The sequence below is a fragment of the Nelusetta ayraudi genome, unplaced genomic scaffold (assembly GCF_046127955.1).
Source record: "Nelusetta ayraudi isolate G7.1 ecotype Tasmania unplaced genomic scaffold, CSIRO-AGI_Nayr_v1 ptg000168l, whole genome shotgun sequence".
In the NCBI taxonomy this organism is placed as follows: domain Eukaryota; kingdom Metazoa; phylum Chordata; class Actinopteri; order Tetraodontiformes; family Monacanthidae; genus Nelusetta; species Nelusetta ayraudi.
Genome location: NW_027466218.1, coordinates 847,501 through 861,328, shown reverse-complemented (window position 1 = coordinate 861,328; position 13,828 = coordinate 847,501). Strand labels below are relative to the sequence as shown.

The following is a 13,828-nucleotide window of genomic DNA, read 5'->3' as shown; positions in this document are numbered from 1 at the left end:
AATATATCGGCCGTCATTGAAACAATGTCGTGCCTCCTCATCGACGAGCCCCAGACGGTCGCATCCACACACACACACACACACACACACACACACACACACACACACACACACACACACACACACACACACACACACACACACACACACACACACACGGGTGTCGCCTCGAAGCAGCTGTAGTCAGCTTTTAGTTGAAGTAAAAATAAATAAATAAAATAGGCGGAATTTCAAACGGCGGCGTGGGAACGCTTTTACGTAACGCTGAGCAAAATGTTCTTGTTACATAAATCATAAACGTCGAAAGCATCGTCCGCAGCTGTCAACTTTGGTGGTATCACCGCGACTCACGCTGCCGAGAGTGTTTTCTCGACAGACCCTCTCTCCTCGAATTCATTATTTATCGGCAATTATTTTTAGCTTCATATTAGAAATGCATTTGTTGCTTCTAAGGCAGACGAGTGATTTTTTTTTTGATTTTTTTAAAGAGCACAGTTGAATCAGCTCTACCTGAGGCCAGACAACACACAACTAACTGTGTGTAATAAATAGTTAAAAAAATATATAAATGAATTAAAAAAAAGATTAATCCATTTATTAAGACCGAGACACTTGTATTAAGTCAAACAGGCCACACAGAATGTAGGATGTGCCATATAATTGATAAAAATGTAAATCCTGACATGTTTCGCAAAACATCGTTTAGAAAAGTTCATACTTATAGCTTGATGAAGCCATTGGGAAATAAAACAAATGCTGATTGTGAGCATGGATAATACAAATGTGTACTCGTGCTTTTGCTTTCAAGTGATGGCCATTCTACAACATTCTAATCTACAGTCACTCTTCCCATTGTTGGCAGAGACGAAACAAAAATCAAAGTAGAGCCGCGGTGAACCTCTTTGAGAAAGTATTTTGTGCATTTTATTGAATGTTATGCCTCTCCATTATACAGTTCAACAGCTCTGAAGTAGTATAAATAGATCTACAGCATTGTAAAAGATGATTCTCTGTCTGCGTCTCTTCATATTTACAGAAGACAACTTTTAAAAAGCACAAGGAAGGGAAGGAGGATGGAAAAAAAAGCAAGATTATTAGTTTCATCTAATATCAAGGAACCCTTTAACTCAGTATTGCACATATACTTTAAAATGATACCAGATTATAGTGACAGGAATTCAATCTCCAGTTACAAACAACACACCTACACACTCACTCACTCACACAGCCTTGCCTTAAACAATTACAGCTGCTGCGTAAATCAACAAACAATGACATACAGAATAATCTAATGAAATTGAAACATATTGAACCCATCCTAGAGTGTTTTTTTGTTGAAATGACGTACTTTATATAGTAAAATAGTTATTTCTGCAGTTCGTACAAAGACTTTTTGCTTCATGGCCAGCAAGAGATTGTTCCCATCTCTGCTTTTGCAGGTTTAATGTCCGAGTCAGTGGAGGAAAGCAGTGATGCCAATGAGCTTGTTGTGGTTTTGTCTTCGTCAGACGTTTTTTTTTTGACTGTATGGGAGCTATTTTTACCGCTTTCCAGGTGATCTATACTGTCTAACTGATGGAGAAGCATGTCTTTTACACTTTCATATTCCGGTTTGTGCCCCCCCCCGCCCCCAAACACACTATAACTTTTTTTTTTAAAAGGTTAGGCAAACCCCCACTTTAGAGAAACACATTGGTATAAAACCTAGATAAGTAAAGATAAACTTGTTCATAAACTCGTCTTGATGGTTGTTTGTATTCTTGTGTATCAGCGTTTCCAAAATCTGACTTTAAAATGGAAGGAGGCTCACGCAAGAAATAAAGTTGAGCTTGAGCAGCCAATAGACCCCCCCAACCCCCCACCAAAAACAACAAGTTAGCGTCTCGACACAGAAGCTTCACAAAAGCTGATGGCCTCTCTCTCTCTCTTGAGAAAAAAAAAAAAGTGTCAATGTGTTGTGTGTGACAGTTTCGCCTTTGAAAGGCCGTACCTATCAGGCCCACCTGAAGACCGTTGTGTCACCTTCCAGCCCTGGACAGCAGGGCCTCCCAGGGTGCGGCCATTTGAATGGCGGATGGCTCTGGCCAGGAAATAGGTCTAGGTGTGTCCCCCCTGGAGGACTGTGTGCATTTTAAAGAAGGCCACTTTAAATGCGTGCCCCCCCATTGTCTCCCGTGGCAGAGTCATCTCACCATATTTTGCACACCCCAGCTCTTGCGGTGGGGGGATGGTGGGGTGGCTCGCTTGAGCTTGTGAAGGGGAACGACTGGCCCCCTCCTCCCTTTGATGCACGTCAGGCCAAAAAAACAACGTCTGGCTAAACTTTGGAGACACCTTGATGAATGGGCTTGAAGATTTTTTCTTTTTAAATGCCAAAAACGTGATTAAATTGCTTAAAAAAGCCGACGCATCGGCTGCATGTGGCATTGACATTAAAATATCTCACACCATACAATTTTAAACTCACGTCTGAACTCAAAGTTTTTATATCCAAGGCTTCATCCCTTAAAAAAATGATTTTTATTTTTTTGCGTTTTCTGTGTTCCTATGTGCCAACACACTGCGATGCTGCGACCCCTGAATTTCCCCTTTGTGGCCTCTACAGTGATGTTTCACTTCACTTTTACTGTACCTGGTGTTGTCCCAGTGACAACTTGGCTGAAACGTGCAAATAATTGATGTTTGCGTCACATACAGACGACTTGTCAGACACACATGTACACACACACACACACACACACATACGACACCATGTCTGTCAGAAATCAGATCATGCTAACGACCGACACAGGGGCCTTCGGAAGCAGCAGCAGGGTGAAATGGAAGTGAAGGGGGAGGAGCCTGGGGGACTGCTGACACCCCTGAGCTTTTTCTCTTTTTTTGCAGAGACTCTTCCACAGTAGGAAAACAAAAGGCTGCCATCGAGAGGAGCTCCGGCCAAGAGAGGATGGCAGCCGTCGGTCGGCCCTTTCAGTATTCAACACCCCCGGCCCCCCACCCCCAACTGCAGGCTACACTTTTGGGTGACAATGGCAGAGCAACAAGGCTTTATAACTTTACATGAGTAATGAGGAAGGGGAAGTTTTGTGTACTTAGAATTTGGAAGAAGGTGAATGTGAGAGGAACACACATGGTGTTCAGGTTGAACACCGGTCGGGCAGTTTTGTGCACTTTTTTTTAAGTTTCAAATTCAAATATTCCACAATCTCCTAAACCACCTCGTCTTGTTTGAAGCCTTCTTGCGTTTTGTGAACTGACCTGACATGATGTTGATCATGTTCTCCTTGATGTTGCTGTCAGTGGTTCCATGGTGTAATGGTTAGCACTCTGGACTCTGAATCCAGCGATCCGAGTTCAAATCTCGGTGGAACCTTGTTTTTTTTTTGTTTTTTTAAATCAAATCATTTTAATTATTATTTTCAACAATTACAGTCTACTGCGAAATATAAGAAACATGAAATTCCTTTTTCTGCGTGTGCCAATCTGGCCAATACAGTTGATCCTGTTTCTGATCATTGTGAATTCAGAGCAATGAATTAATGAATCTGCTTCCCAGCAGGCGGAGGAACAGAGCATATTGAATATTATTATTATGAGATCAAAGCGCAGGCATTATCAGTTTGTTTTTGAAGTTTGGAATGTTTTCAACCGCCTACACAGTCCATCAGTTTGCATTCACAGGTCCTGCTGAGCTTCCTGCTGCTGAGAGGTCAACACTTGGGATGAGCATGACAGCTAAACTTTGTCTTTGGCTCATACCATCTTCCACAGGGGACAGAAAATAAGATGAAATAAAAACCATTTGAATAAATGATGTAACACAAATGACGGTGGGCATGGAATGCTTTAATTGGGAGTCATTTTCTTCCAATAAAATTGCGCTGGTACGATATGGATGGTATTCATTTCCTGGTTTCATGAATCGAACAATGAGTTTGGGGTCAACAAAAGCACTGAAAAGTGGCACTGAATGGGTGGAAAGGAAATCAAAGAATCTGGACTGGAACGTCATGGATTGGTTGCGACAGATACGACAAGAGATGTGAAAGTCTTCTCCGAAAAATAAAAGAGAATTGAGAAACGTGGCCGCTGACTGAACTGCTCCTGCTTCCAAACCACGAGGCCTCGCAGGGTCTCATCAGTAAGTTTGTTGTTTGACAAAGAACCTTTGAGGGGTAAACACACACACACACACACACACACACACACACACACACACACACACACACACACACACACACACACACACACACACGCACACGCACACGCACGCACACACACGCACACACAGACAAACGCTTGCGCACACAAGGTAAACCTAGGATCTATATAAATACTTCAACTCTGACTTCATCATTTCATAACAAAAATATTCAGAATAAACAAATCTAATCATATTTTCTGTCCTAAAAAGGACAAAAAGGTAGCAAACTAAGGAAGACAAAAAGAAGTGTGGGTTTGCAGTCTGTGTGTGTGCGCATGGAGGACGTGTTTGTGTGTGTATGTGTGTGTGTGTGTGTGTGTGTGTGCGTGCGTGCAGGCGTGGAGGACGTGTGTGTGTGTTTGTGCGACGGCCAGAGGGTGACGCTGTGCAAAGCTACAAGATGGCCAGTGGTCTGGGAGGGAGACGGCGATGAGACAGGACGCTTATTATTAAATATCTGCCTTCTGTCCTCCGAATGCGTCTAAGAGCCGAGACAGAGGACGGTGGATATAATCGTCAGAGTAGCGATACGTTCATAATTTACTTTAAAGTTATCAGAGTAACAAGAAGAAAGGTCGTCTGCTGAGGTTTTCTTCCCCCCCCCCCCCCCCCCCCCCCCGCTCTTCCAAGGCCTCCGACCAGGAGTCGTCTTCCAGCTTCTGGGTCGTTTGAGCGCTTTGAAAGGTCGGCTCTTCACTCTCTTTGTTATTAAATTAGCGTTTTTTGACGAGATCAGGACCAGCCTTCGACTGTAAGAGTGTCAGAAACGCCCAAAACCCATCAAGCGAACCCCCGACCGCCTTCCCCCGCATGTTGACTCCGGAGAGGCTCGTTTGCATTGCGGAAGCACTCTGGGCCTTTTGTCTCTCAGCTAATCCAGCGACGCGTCGCAGCCCCGTCAGTCGTGTCCTCTCCCTCTCTCTCCCTCCCTCCCTTCCTTCCGCCCACCCGTCCTCCCGTCCCCTTCACAGGCGAGTCTGGGCCTCAGGGACGTAGATTTCGATGCTGTCCGCGCTCTCCGTGGCAGAGTTCTGCCGAAAGGAGGCGGCCTTTTTGGCAGCCAGCAGGCGCTTGCGGGCCTCCTGTCTCTGCTTCTCCGCCGACGCCGAGGAAGACGTGGACGAGGAGTCCGCGCTCTTCTCGCGGCTCAGCAAAGGTCGTCCCTTACCGGGCTTCTTTGACGCCGAAGGGGCTGCCTTCTCCTCCTCCTGCAGCGGCGCGAGAGGGAGGAATGAAACAAACCAGAGTGGAACGTTAGTGAGAAAAAACTAGCGTTTTCAGGAGGGTCTCCTTGTTTTGGGGACAAGTTCAGCAGACGCGACGCGAGACAAAGACGTTGTACAGGGTAAACAGCGGGTAAAATACTGAACACTTGTCATATTTTTTGTTTTCAAAGACAACAAATGGCAGCGTGACATAGTGACCATTCGGGGACAGACTGTAAGAATGACAATAAAAAAGGGGCACAAGACACACAGTGAAAAGCAACCGGTGGTCAAACGTTGTCCAACAACACACAGAGACACATGCGCGGAGACCAATGAGCTGAGCTGCAGGCAACCGCGGAAAATCCTGCTTGACTCAAACCCTAAAATTTAGGCCAGAAATTAACCAGCTAAAGCAAATTACAATAAAATAGTATTCGCGGCATATTAAATAATATATCAACCAATTCTTTTACACAGAAGTGATACCACACTATCTGTTGGCTCCAACAGAGCTGCATCAATATTATGTGATTTTAACATTTTTAATGAATTCATTTTCGTGAATAACAAAATCATCAACATTTGGAACGCAAATCATTGCAGAATCACTGGCGTCACTTCCTATTAAGCTACAGTGTTTACATAGTGTTACCCAAAGTCATCCCACCAGACGGCAAATTTCCCTTAATTACCCGGCAAACAGACGAGGAATTTTCCAGGTATTTTCAAAAACACTACCTTTTTACATCTGTGACTCTTTTCCCACGAGGGGGACATTTGTAATTCCTCATAAACTACCCGCTTTTATTTTCTAAGTGAAAACGGGTTTTTAAGTTTATCAGTCTATCTCTCTTCAGGGAATAATGGCTTAGCCCAAGGAGTGTTAGACGTGGAAACACGAACAGGAAATCCACAAATATGATTGTTCGACCATTTGGAGTTTGGACGAATGTGAGCAGGGCGACCGATTCACTGGCTCTCCTGACGGACGAGGAGGCCGCAGCCCGACTGACGGCACAGACAAGCACAAGTCACAAGGGGCAAGCATGGCTGCACTGCATGGCAGCTGCAGCTTTTCCATGCACCGCTGCAACATGCACGTCAGGTGTCGCATGCATGCTCAAAGAGGGGCTTTTTACACTGAACGCCATGACAGCCCTCTTTGAGATGAAGTGCTCCATGCATGCCTAAAGGGGACTCGGGGGGGGGCCCCTTTCTAGTGGACGGGGGGGCGGGGGTTGGGGCCTCCTTCTGTCGAGGTGGGTCAAGGTACACACACACACACAAAAAGAAGAGGGGAGCGGGAGGGAGGTATGGCGGTGGTGGTGGGAGGAGAGAGGCCGGTTTCGGCGGCTTTCCTACCCCAGCCAGGGCACTGGGCAGCAGGGGTGGGAAGTACCTTCCGCTCTGGGGGGGACTGGGCAGCCGCCGCCGACAGCGCCGGCTGCCACTCGTTGGACTTGAGGTGGTAGAGCTCGTCGAACTTGAGGCTGATGTCCTCGATGGAGAGCTGCAGCAGGTCCCAGAAACCGGCCAGGTCCTGGGGGGTGGGCCGGGGGCTGGCGTTCACATTCTGAGCGGCAGAGGGACAGGAAGAGGAAGAGGAAGAACAGAGGGGCAGGAAGAGGAAGAACAGCGGAAGGGGTACGGAGAGCGGAGGAGGACGGTGCAAAGAGTTAGTGGCGCTGCTACTGGAGAGACAGGAAAAAAATCCTGAGGCACACAAGAAAAAATAAATCACATAAAAAAAAATCACATCACCATGAAATCAATCAGTGACAGGCAAACCACTGCCATGTTGTCGGAGAATTGTTCGAGGTACATGTTTGAAATAATTAAAGTATAAAACATTACAATGTGTAATGAAACGCATTCGAGAAAGAACGTTTTTGTTTAAAAATCAATACTTGTGATTGCAGGTAATGGCCGTGTTTTAAATTTGGGGTGAACTGGCACTTTAAACCGTCAGCGGGACAAAGTCAGTAAAAATCAGATAAAGACAGGTGTTTCAGCGTTCATTCAAATCTGGAGTTTCAGTTTCACAATTTCAACTGAAAAGAGGCAATAAAACAGAACAAAGAAGAATAAAGACAATCTAGATCCAAGTTGAAAATACAAATAAATGAAATAAGTCCTAAAGTTGTCTTTTATAAATGAGCAGGAAAGCTGTCTGGAAATAGGAGATAAACGTTTCCAAAAAACACCTGCAATGTGCACACAAACCACTAGGGGGCTATATACCCCCAGTTAAGAATTACTAGTGTACTATATCCCATAAAGCAATTATACGACCTCAGCTGGCACTGCTGCCTCAGTGTGGTTCAAACTGCACTTAATAACTTGCAGTTGGAACCTTTAATACATTTTTAATGTAATGAATACTCTGCACTCTCTGAGGGCTCTTATGTTTATAAAGACTGCGATGATGCTGCGAAGTGAACAACTGCAACAGACTGAACATCATGAATGGGACGCTGAGTGGAGTGTGGTCTACAAGACGCACAAGAGTATCAAGGCAAGGCAAACCGGCTGTGACCATAGCGATAAGTGCTTAACGACCAGAGGACACAAACTCAAAACTTCATCTAAAAAGCAAAAGTTCAATCAAAAGTGTGTCGGCCTCCTGACGCTGACTGACAGATACAGGCCGGGCTCTCCGCCTCTCTCAGGATTTAGACAGAAATACGCGACCCGGAGCTGCAGTTTTAAGTTCACGCCACGGCTGTATCACTTTTGGTGAAAAACAAATTAAAATCTGGGGTCATGGAAGCATCGGCTGACACGGTAAAGAAAAGAAGGAGCAACACTTGACTGGTTACAGGCCCAGTGAAGCTGAGCGTACCAGACCAGACCAGACCAGACCAGACCAGACCAGACCAGATCCTGCATATATTCTGAGGACACCAGGAAGTGTGACATACACTTCTCTCTCACTTCATCTCATAAAGGTGAATGCAACAGTATTGGTCCAGCACACAAACAGACGGTTGACACACAATGTGAGAGACGCCTCGGCGTGATGGCGTCACGTGCTCGGCTGTTGGCGACACTCTGCTGCCATTTTCAGTAAGCACATCATCCATGAGGAATGGCTTAATGGCTTATTATAAGCTCCTTTTATTGTGTGCTTGCGGGCCACTGTGCAATTATCCTGTGTGGGCATTATGCTGCACCGCCGTGGCTGCTCCCCGCAAAAAAAAGTTCCATTTCTTTTGTGTGCACATCTCCAGGAAATGCTATTTTATTTCATTTTTATTTCAGGTCTCTGCGTTCTCTGCGTGTAGCTCCTGGGAGGGAAAAAAACGAAACATAGAGTTTTTTTTTTTTTTTTTTCACCGTACACACCAAGTTCTGCTCACACAGTCCCCGGAACTGCTGGAACTTCTGGGAGATGAGGAGCTGGGCACTTCCGACAGCGCTGCGAACCTTCCCCAGCACTGAGGAGACGACACAAGTTCGAGGACACACACACACACACACAGGGAGAGAGAGAGAGAGAGAGAGAGAGAGAGAGAGAGAGAGAGAGAGCTGTCAGAATGCACAGGAAACTGGGAATGACCTCACGGATGTTTGTTTACTGAGACTGTGAATGACCTCCCTACGTCACAGCTGCCCTACTGGAGTCTTCTCTGGGACTGTGTGCAAATGAGAAAAACTCAACGCCAGTGTCTTTGAAATAAAAAAAAAAGAAGAAAAGAAAAAAGAGAAACAGGAAAGAAAAGAACAGAAAAGGTGTGGTTTGGGGTGCGTTTCCCCCGCCGACTCTGCAGGGCTGCACCGAGAGGATTAGAGCGTATTGGCCAATGTTATCCTCTTTAAAACGGCATCTAAGCTCGTATAGATACGCCAGCGCTCGTGCCAGTCGGCGGCCGCTGTTGCTGTGCAGAAAATAGGACAAACCTCCCAAACATCTGCCCCCCTGCAAAAAACAGGGACTCCTATCTGACCACCGGACTCAAACAGATTGGTAGAGCGGACGCGCACACGCACAGACACACACACTTAAAGCCCCTTCCACATGAGCGCGGACCGCTGGCAGGATCGAAAACAGAATGTAATTATGCCGGTAAAAATGCACAGAGTTGATGGCTCACAATATAATGACATTTGAAGGCACTGTGCTTTTTGAAGACCCATGAGCTTGCTATCTAATAATCTGACAGTAGGGGGCAACGTTTTCCAGCCGATACGGAGCAGTGAGGTAGAGGGTCTTGGGTTTTGTTTCAGTTGCGCACAGTGCTTTTTTTTTTTCCCCCACAAAAAAACAAAACAAAAACAAGCTGATCGACTTGTAGATGTGAACAGAGCATCTACAGTCTGTTTGTTTGCGTGTCTGCGTGTGTGCGCACGCGCTCCATCGCTGTTGATATTGAGCGACTAATCTAATCTGAAGGTTTAATCAGTTCCCGAGTAGATTTGTCTAATTCCGGGGGATTACACGCATGCTTGTGTGTGGTAACCCCAGGTATTATCGCCTCATCCCCTCCTCCTGCATGCTGCGCACGTCTGACAAGAGTGATTGCATGGCCTGAGGCGGTATCCTCAAACATCAGAAAAAATAAATAATAATAATGCAGCAGGACTCATAACGGACGGTTCATTGAAATGGCAACATGGTGGATTTTGCCGTCTAGGATCTGGGCTGATGAGAGTCACGTTCACTTGCAGAGGTGCACATTTCATCCCGACCCTGCACGGCAGCTGGAGTGTGGGAGAGAAGCTCTCACAAGAATCATTTTCAGCTGGTGACACACACACACACACACACACACACACACACACACACACACACACACACACCCTATCAGCACCATCAGCACCACTGAGAGGGTTGTGGTTTCGACTTCCACGTGCGGCTTTTCTCTCAGGAGTTTGCATGATCTCTGGCTGGCTTCTCTCTGGGGCCTCCAGCTTCTTCCTTCACTCCAAACTCGTGCACGATAGATTCGGAACTCTACACCATTTGCAGGTGTGACTAAACCAACCTATCAAAACTAAGAGTGCAGCTTCTATCAGGCCCCGCCCCGCCCCCTCAGCCTTACCTTCCTCGGAGAGCTGGTTGTCTTTGGTCTCCTGCTCCATTTGCTGGCACCAGCCCTCCATGCGTCCCGTCTCGGCCTGCAGCAGCTTCAGGAACCAGTGGCCGTCTCTCCGGCACAGCGTCCCGCCGCCGCCGCCGCCGCTCTGGGAGGCAGCAACGCCACCGCCGCCGCTCCCGTTCCCGCTCTCCAGCCAGGGGTCGGGCGGCGGTAAAGACGACGGGTCCAGCGCCGGGTCCAGGCTCTCCGAGAAGGAAGAGGAACTGCTGCGCGTGGTGGAGCGGTTGAGGATTTGTCGCGGGTGCGGAGGTGAGGAGAGGTCGCCGGCGGCCGAGGAGGCGGAGCCGGCGGTGGCGGAGTCACCGTTGTCTAAAGAGTTACGTCCAGGAGGGGAGCCCGTGGATTGGCTCGCACTATTGACCATGACCTTCTTCTCTGGCAGTTTGGGGAGGCTGATGGGGGGGGTGAAGGGAACGTCCTGCGTGTCTGAATCTGTCTCTGGTTTGGACGCCATGTTGCTGGAGCTGCTGAGTCTGACAGGACAAGGCGAGGCGGCGTCAGAGTGGGGGGAGAGACTGCTGGGATCGTTTTTAACACGAGCAGGAGAGGAAAGGACTTCTCCAGGCTCAGAAATATATGACACATATATGAATATATGTATACATATTATATAAATATAGGAAGAGATACAATATGACCATATTTGCATGCATGATAACAGCGCAGTCAGCTGGTCCTTGTTGAAAAAAATAATTAAATGTTCTATTATCCAAAGGTAAACATTGGTCTTGTTGCCATGACAGAAGCGATGACTTTCATTCCTTCACATTGTGAAATAATGAAAACCTGACGCGCCAAAACTACTGACACTGTGCCGATCACGGAAGAGAAAAAGACAACTTGAGCAATACTCCACTATCGGACGTCAGCAGGTTATGTCAGTATGTAAATTAGCATGCGATGCCGACGAGAGCTAATCCGAACATTGCTCTTCACAGTTAATATTTTCGGTATTTTTAATTTTGTGACTGTCGCCAGCTCTGACGATACCTCAAAAACCGACATGAAGTGTCAGTTCAATCAATAATTGGGTATAAATATCAATAGCATAAACAGAGCAGGTAATGTGGCAGTTTAAAAAAAAGAACATTAGAAAGTTTTCAAATTTAGTGAAATTGAAGTTCAGGGTGAACTGCCCCTTAAATCCATCCACGTTTGTCTTAATTGTCTTATTTGTCTGAAAGCAAAGAAAGTCCACTTGACTGTATCGTCCATATCGACTCAGCATAAGGTCATGTTGCCGACGAGTGGACTCAGACAAAGTTTCTGTCAGTTCAGTCGCAAATCGATAATGTGAGGATAATTAAAAGAATTCTGGGAATATTGAGATAAGCAGAAACTTTGGTTCCGCTGGCTGCACTCCCGTGCAAAGATAATACTGGTTAAAAAGTCAACTGCAAGGCATTAAGCCAAGGGAAAGCCAAAGTTATGTTTAAATGGACTGAAAAAAAAAACCTATCAAGTTCTACTGGAAATGATTGACATTGCTGATCATTAATAATTGATCGATAAGTATTGTTATTTGACGTCGACCCACGCGCTGAAAAGGAAAACAGTAGTGAGAGCAGTGTGTGCGGCTGTAATATGAATTCCTCACGTTGTTACAAGGACAGGAGAGGCACTTACTGCCACCCGTCCTCCACCTGGACTCCGATGGACTGGAACCTGGCCAGGGGAGGGGGAGGGGTCTCCTCTCGGGGAGCCTCCTGTATGCAGTCAACCTTGGGGGCAAAAACAGAAAGAGAGTCACTACGTTTACATGCACATCTTAATCGAGCTGTGCTCAAAATTAGATTTTTGTTCCAGTTTACATGCAGCTGAGAAAATCTAATTATTGACGGTAACGAGTCCTCCTCCCCAACACTAGGGGGCGATATGAGTCTGTTCAGCGTGTCAATTTCCGGTTAACCTCTTTCATCGCACAATAATCAGACAACTGGAGTGCGATACAACACTCAGGTCACCTCCCACCCCCGCGACCCCTCCCCTGCCCACCTGAATGCCAATGGAGGAGAGCTTCCTCCTGGGTAGCGGCGCTACGAGAGGCTCCTCCGCTGCCAGACCTCCTTTGTTCAGTCTCGACTTGGGGGGTTCATGCTGGATGGCCGAGTCTCGGGTCTCCGTGGAAGCGTTGATGGTGGTCGGGGCGAAGGGCTCCCGGGGGATGGCGACCGGGGTGGGGATGATGTGCGGAGGACGGGGGATGCCCCGAGCCAGGCTGTTGGCGCGGGTGCTGTCCAGGCTGTCGGAGGAGTTGCTGTGGGCGTGGCTCGACTGGCTGTTGACCTCCGAGCGGCGGTCCTGCTGGTCCAGGTAGTTGTCCTGGGCCGACTCGGTGCTGCTCTGCACCGTCACAGAGATGTAGGGCTTGGAGGTGGTGCGCGGCGGCACGGGCGGAGGGGCAACCTTCTTACAGGTCGTTATGCATGTGGAGACTGAAGGGGGACAAGAATTTGATTTTCAAAATTATTTTTTCAGACCTATTATTTGTCACCGAGGGGCGACTGGTTCTGCTGTAGAGGACATCAGTGCCCTGTGTGATGTCACAAATGGACGAGTTCCAGACTTTTCCAGGGCGGAGCTAGCGAAAGAAGTAAAGGGTGGACTTGGTCTCACTTCTGGGCAGTTCACTGAGCGGTTGGATTGGAAACACAGGCCACTGTTAGGGAACACTGGCACTGGAAGGTATCTTTGATTGACGCACAAAATCCCAGAACCAAAGATGTGGCAGTGGGTCGGAGTGTTTTCTGTGCAGTACAGCCCAATAAGACAAATCCTGAGGAATCATTGGGGAATTTCAGAAAACACATGAGCCGCTGGGGAAAGAGCAAGACAAAAGGTTCCTTGTTCACTGTGATTCACTCACACATTACGAAGTCAGTCAAAGAGACCGTCTGCCACGCCTCAAACCTTCTGGCACCGTATGAATCAACTAAATTGTGTTTTTATGATTTAGTTTGTGAGAACGGGTGTATCTGGTTTAAAGAGGTTTGCCAGCCAAATGCAGAGTCCATTAAAAAAAAAACAAAAAAACAAAACAAAATCAACCTGGAAATTTATCCAGAAGGTCCAAAGAGCACAGCAGCCAATCACCTCCAGACAAATGCCATCAACTTCCTGAACAATGGTGACAATAAGTATTGCAAAACACAATGCTGACTTAGAGCTACATATTCCCAATTACTCTGCCAATGGTACACCAATCACACATCAGCCTCCTCCTCCAACCATTTTCACACTGTGACTTGGAACAACTCACAGGGCATAGTGACGGATTTGTCCTTTCCTTAGTTACGTTTAATTTAGTTTTCAAGGTA

General features: G+C 46.9%; 1 protein-coding gene and 1 non-coding gene across 4 annotated transcripts in view; one reads left to right on the top strand and one right to left on the bottom strand.

The window, feature by feature from the left end:
- Nucleotides 1-3,301: 3,301 nt before the first annotated feature.
- Nucleotides 3,302-3,373, top strand: trnaq-cug (transfer RNA glutamine (anticodon CUG)). The gene has a single exon. It is a non-coding gene; the product is annotated as a tRNA-Gln (tRNA).
- A 1,776-nt stretch (nt 3,374-5,149) lies between these two features.
- Nucleotides 5,150-13,828, bottom strand: part of dlgap4b (discs, large (Drosophila) homolog-associated protein 4b) — a 56,989-nt gene continuing 48,310 nt past the window's right edge. For 2 of the 3 annotated variants that reach the window (XM_076014370.1, XM_076014371.1), the window contains 6 exons: nt 12,507-12,946; nt 12,138-12,232; nt 10,455-10,984; nt 8,758-8,849; nt 6,812-6,985; nt 5,150-5,412 (listed from right to left, as the gene is read on the bottom strand). In XM_076014370.1, coding sequence (XP_075870485.1) covers nt 5,170-5,412; nt 6,812-6,985; nt 8,758-8,849; nt 10,455-10,984; nt 12,138-12,232; nt 12,507-12,946 — 1,574 coding nt within the window. In that variant the 3' untranslated portion in view covers nt 5,150-5,169. Of the gene's footprint in view, nt 5,413-6,774; nt 6,986-8,757; nt 8,850-10,454; nt 10,985-12,137; nt 12,233-12,506; nt 12,947-13,828 lie in introns of all 3 variants that reach the window. The other variant, XM_076014372.1, reaches the window with a different exon arrangement.